This window comes from Chelmon rostratus, chromosome 11 (genome assembly GCF_017976325.1).
Source record: "Chelmon rostratus isolate fCheRos1 chromosome 11, fCheRos1.pri, whole genome shotgun sequence".
NCBI lineage: Eukaryota > Metazoa > Chordata > Actinopteri > Chaetodontiformes > Chaetodontidae > Chelmon > Chelmon rostratus.
The window spans coordinates 5,028,600-5,033,889 of NC_055668.1; the positions used below are offsets into that span (position 1 = coordinate 5,028,600).

General features: G+C 44.8%; 1 protein-coding gene across 1 annotated transcript; it reads right to left on the reverse strand.

Moving 5' to 3' along the window:
• Positions 1 to 1,809: 1,809 nt before the first annotated feature.
• epcam (epithelial cell adhesion molecule) lies at positions 1,810 to 4,766 on the reverse strand. Its single transcript, XM_041947620.1, has 9 exons — positions 4,445 to 4,766; positions 3,692 to 3,790; positions 3,305 to 3,566; positions 3,134 to 3,199; positions 2,962 to 3,028; positions 2,779 to 2,877; positions 2,467 to 2,664; positions 2,319 to 2,360; positions 1,810 to 2,209 (listed from the first exon to the last, which is right to left on the reverse strand). Exons 1-9 carry the CDS (start codon positions 4,506 to 4,508, stop codon positions 2,186 to 2,188), a joined length of 921 nt encoding a protein of 306 aa, XP_041803554.1. The 5' UTR covers positions 4,509 to 4,766; the 3' UTR covers positions 1,810 to 2,185.
• Positions 4,767 to 5,290: the final 524 nt, after the last annotated feature.

Genomic DNA, 5,290 nt, shown 5'->3' on the forward strand with positions numbered 1-5,290 from the left:
GAATAAACGAAACTACAGCAAACAAGTTGGTGGTGCGACTGAGTGCATTGAATCCCTGAGACGACCTGCTATTTCAGCCATTTCAGCCATTCATACAGATCATTATCTGTATAATATCATCTCCTCGGGGTAGCTGTCTGAATCCATAGAAACCAGCCGGTCGCTCATCTGTCCACACTTCCTCTTCCTGCAGTTTCTGTCACCACGAAACTGCCATCCAGCCTCCTCATTGGTGCGAGTGTGACTGACGTGCTGATACTTGCTACAGGTGCCTGACAGCGAGCGACACACCTTCATTCCTGTGCTTTTTCCACAGAGAGAGAGAGAGAGAGAGAAGGGGGGAGGGGTGGGGAAGGATATATGATACCCAACCTGTCTGAACTAGTTACAGACATGCTTTTGTGGCGGTGTTGCTATGGAGACGAAAGAGAGGCGGGGGCTCATGGGGGAGAAAAAGTGGGTGAGGCTAAGACATACTAGACAAATGATTAATCATAACCCTCCGCCGGCTTGAAAATGTGCATTAAGTCCATACTGATGTTTGTAAATCAAATGTTCTGCTGATATGTACTTTCAAAGTGAAGTTAAACATGTAAAATATGTTAGTTAGCAGGCTGTTGACGGCTACCTTTGTCACCGTGCTCCCTTTGAGTCGCTAGAAAAATACCCTTCAACCTCTAACCTGCAGCGGGGCTTCACCGTCACACAAAGGTTGAACAGGGACTGCCTCCAGTTAGATCACAGCCTCCCAAAACACTGAACACTGCAATCGTGTCGTGACAGGACAGCACGGGAATGTTACCTCCGCAGTTTCACTCACATTTCTGTTCAGTGCAACACAACAAACCCGTTTCCAGTTTGTTGTGCAATAAATTCCCACCTCACACTCTTTGCCTCTTCGCTCATTTAGAGGATCTCTGCTGCTCGAGCTATACTGGACTTTGACTTGTCACTCAGATGTTGAATAAAGGCTCCTCCAGTGTTGCTATGAGTCCCTTTATGTTAACTGTATTTGTATAGCACCTTTAAAAAACTGGGTTAACAAAGTGCTCTGACAGACAGAGGGCAATACATGAGAAAGCCAGTCAGGCCCAACAACTTCAAACTCTAGTCTTCCTCCTGTTTGTTGTGTACATACTATGTGTGTCCATCTAAGAGTGAGTCAAAACCTGACTGACTGGTTGAACGCGATGCCAAACAGTTTCAGAGATACAGCCAGAAATGACTAACCACCTCCATCTAGGCTAACAGGTGTTGTCATACAGCCAACCAGGATCACCAGCACATAAATCACTCCTAATCCACAGTCTCAGATCACCTTTCACTGCTGTACCTTTGTGCAGGTTGAAGAGGAATTACCTACAGGTGTATTTTTTTCTGCTAAAATGGCAGCAAGGATAGTTCAAGCTATAAGTGATCTGAGGTTTCCTTCAAAGAAACAATTCCAGGACAGTGACACATTCAAAACAGGGCTGCCACACCCTGCCAGGAACTCATCTAGGTAGGAAACCTCCATTACACCTGCCCCATGTCAACCAAAGGCTGAGTACAATCAGCCGCCCTCTCACACATGACAGAGGTTTGAGGTTTGAATAAAATGTCCAACTATCTAACAGCTTTTGTTCTCAGAGTATCAGAAAAACAATTTGATGACGTTTTGTGTCAAGCATGACAACATGCAAAGCAGTGCCCACGGTGGCATCCTGTAGCCTGTTCCCATCCCCCGTATGATGTGCTGTACTTTTCCACTGTGACCAAGTCACAGACAAAACACACTATACAACACAAAGAAACCCGCGACACGTCAGAGTCTTTCAAAACACATTTTATTAAAAACGATCCAACAAACACACACACACACTGGTAAGAAAACTGTACAATCTATGACACTGAGATTAAACCATTCAACAAGTCAGAACATTAAAATGGAGCATGTGCCGGGCGTATTTTAAAAAGCACAGTTCTTTATGGCATATAGGTTGGATGATGCGTTAAGACTTTACACAATTTATAAATAAACGGTTGTACCAGTTGTGCCAACAACATAAAAAAAAAGCAAGTGATTGTTCCTTTACAATTTGCATTCCTCAAGTAAAATGGTGAAAATGGCACACTCCCACTGCAAATAAGATCCAAAGGCGATGTACAAGCTGACTCTTCATCGACTCCCGCTGCGCTGAAGACTTTACATGGCCTCCATCTCCCTTTGCTGAATTACAAAGCAAAAACAGGATGTTAAAACGGAAATTCTGGGGTGTGAAAACTGCCTTTCACAGTTTTAGCATTACAGAGAAGCAGTTACGGGAAGTTCATCTCACCTGAGCTTTGTTGTACCGCTGACTTCGCTTCCTGGCGAAGAACTACACACGCAAAAAAAGAAAACAGAGTCAGACTGATAGCTGGGCTCAATGCAGAAACAGCGCTTAAACAACATGAACGACATGTCAGGCAGACGGACGCACTCACCAGGACCAGCAAGCCAGCAACCACAGCCAGCACCACCACCACGATGACAGCGATGATCCCGCCCGACAGGTTCTTCATGGTGAAAGTCGGGGCCTCCTCGTCCACGTAGTACACCAGGATGCTGTCCATCTCCAGCTTCTCGCTGCCCACAGTTGGCTCAAACTTGTCTTGGTTCTTGAACAGGGGCAGCACCTTCACCTGCAGGAGAAGAGGGGATTATGACGCATGACAGAGTCAGTCAATGGAATATGAATATATAAATATATATATATACTTTTTTTTAATAGATATATAGATATAGCTCCAACATACATCTTTCTCCATGTAGTAGGCCATATTGGCCAGGTCAGTCTGCCGCTCTCCCTTTGGCTTCTTCACATCCACCACAATCATGCGGGCCTTGGGGTCATACTGCAGGGAGACAGACAGGGTGCTTTGTTAGTGGGGTATTAAAATAAAATAAACATAAATATGTATATTTTTTTCCACGCTCACCTCCACATTGTCCACAAAGTCCTTGTTGAAGTTCTTGTAACGCTTGTTAATGGCGTCTCCGATGGCGCTGTATTAAGGCAAGAAGTTACAATTGTGAAATCTTAAAGCTCTAATGTTATGGTGTTTTTTTTTTTTTTTTTTTAAACAAATGGTGGCTGTTAAATACACTCACGTCTTCAGAGTCTTAACATCCACTTCACCCTTCACTGGTTTGTGTGTCAGCTGAAGACGGACCCAGCTGGAGGAAGAAAAAAAAAAAAAAAGACATATGTAGATAAATTACAGCATTGAACATTAAAACTGTTCATCCTAAAGCCAGCCCTCCACTCTGATCAATACTCACTAGGTCTCCACAAGCTTCTCACACTTGAGGTTCTTGTCTCCCTTGTCAGTTCGACGAACGCCAGCGCTGTTGACGCACCAGCACTCCTCCGTGTTGTTGCACTGCTTGGCCTTGAATTTGCCGTCGTTCTCGCAGTCGGGGTCGTAGATGCCATCGTTGTCCACGAAGGCCTCCTCCACCGGCTTTCCTCCCAGCGTCCGGGTTCCCAGGTTGTTTTTAGCTCTGTACATCTCAGCCTTCATCAAGAAGCACTTAGGGACCACTGAGGGCGAAATAAAAAAAAAAAAAAGGCACATCATGAGGCGAGAACAGGACAACCTGCGGAGGGAAGGCTGCAGGGAGCCGCTCAACTTCCAGGCTTGATCGCCGCGCTCATCTTATACTCACATTTGTTGCAGTCCAGCGTCTGATGCACTTTGCTCTCGAGCGTAATTTTGCACTCACATGGGGTTCCATCACAGGTCGCCCACTTCATAGTTTCACAGCCTAAGTAGAGAAACACACAGGTTTGTCATTCAGACTGAAACAATCAATAATAAACTCTATTATGTCAACATCTAACAATAATTTGTTCAATATCACTTAATACTGCAGGTATGCAGCCTTTTGGTTATCTTTATGAAGCACTACACTGTGACTGAGCTCGACAATATCATTTAGTTAAGGCTCTGAACACTCAAATGTATCAGAGGCCTAGTGTAAGCCTGTCTCACAGTGGATCTATGTGCTGGCTGTTAATCAGCACTACAAACAGAGCGGCAGGTAGACGAGCAGGTTTCACACCTGGGCGTTGGTTTCTCCAAACAGAAAAGTCCCCAGAGAGCGGGACAAAGCCTCCCAACCCCCTCTCAGCCACCAAACCACCTGCGCTTCATGTCTAAACATCTTTCCACCCATTTTTCCAGTTCTCACTGCTAATAAAGTCACTTTGCACGACCACGCATTACACTAAATGCAAAAAAAGTAGAGACAAACTACAGCCACATAAATGGCGATATATCAAATGCTGTTTGTATTCAACACCTGAGAAAGCCTCTTCAAATGAAAATATGAAACAATCACAACTGAGCGACGTGTGAGCTCAAACTGCGCTGTAAGCCATCATCAACCCAATAAAGTTTGACAAATCTAATGACTTACTGCAGCTTTGAGCTGAGGCTCCGGCCGCGAAGGCGGCGAGGACGACAACAATCCAGAGTTTCATGATGAACTTCTCAGCGAGTTATTGAGTAAAAGTTTCCCTCGATGGTTTCCTGTCCGTCCGACTTCCAAACAGTCCACAGACGGAGTAAAGAATGGCGTCCGCGCGAACAAGTGGTCCTTTTTCTCCTCGCGGGCGTGTCCTGTCAAGCCTGTTTGGAGAGAAACTCGAAGAGCGCGTGCGCACAGGTGAGGACTCGAAGCGCCACCAAAGAAGAAGTTCCTGTGTGGAGCAGCCTGGGGATTGTGTCCCTTGTGGTTGTTGTGGCGAACTGACTGTGAGCTTTTATGAAGAGCTTTTATAATACAAGCGGTCTCATGACGTCGCTCTAATTTGCATATCGAAGGAAGAGAGGTGGGGTGGCAAGTCAAGCGCACCTTTTTCCGGAAGGACCCTATTTGGCCTGTCTTTCTGCCTCTGCTATTCTTTCAGCTCGCCACTAAATCTAAATGCTTGTAATTTTCCGTCATGCTTTGGACTAAATTAGACCCTAATATCAGAAAAGCTCTACATTTCTATCAAATGTACATGACATTTGTGGTTAATGTTCTGCAGACCATATTCTGCCCCAAATACTGTGAAGCTGTTTTTATTTTGTAGCTTGTGGTTTCTAGTGACCTTTATACCTAAAGAGCCACTATTATATTCCTCCAGGATGTTAATCATCACAGGTTATAGTAGTTTTTCTATATGTACTGGTCCTTATGTATTCCACTGTACTAAATGTTTTCTACTTCATAGTTTCACATGAGCCTAAGCAGAGAAACACAAGGGTCTGTCATTCA

Excerpts from the sequence above, each read along its gene's own strand:
- epcam (XM_041947620.1), bottom strand. The coding sequence starts at position 4,508 with ATGAAACTCTGGATTGTTGTCGTCCTCGCCGCCTTCGCGGCCGGAGCC. Across the intron at positions 2,665-2,778 it reads CCTACTACATGGAGAAAGAT|GTGAAGGTGCTGCCCCTGTT; the intron begins GTATGTTGGAGC and ends CTTCTCCTGCAG. Across the intron at positions 2,210-2,318 it reads AGCGGTACAACAAAGCTCAG|CAAAGGGAGATGGAGGCCAT; the intron begins GTGAGATGAACT and ends TTTGTAATTCAG.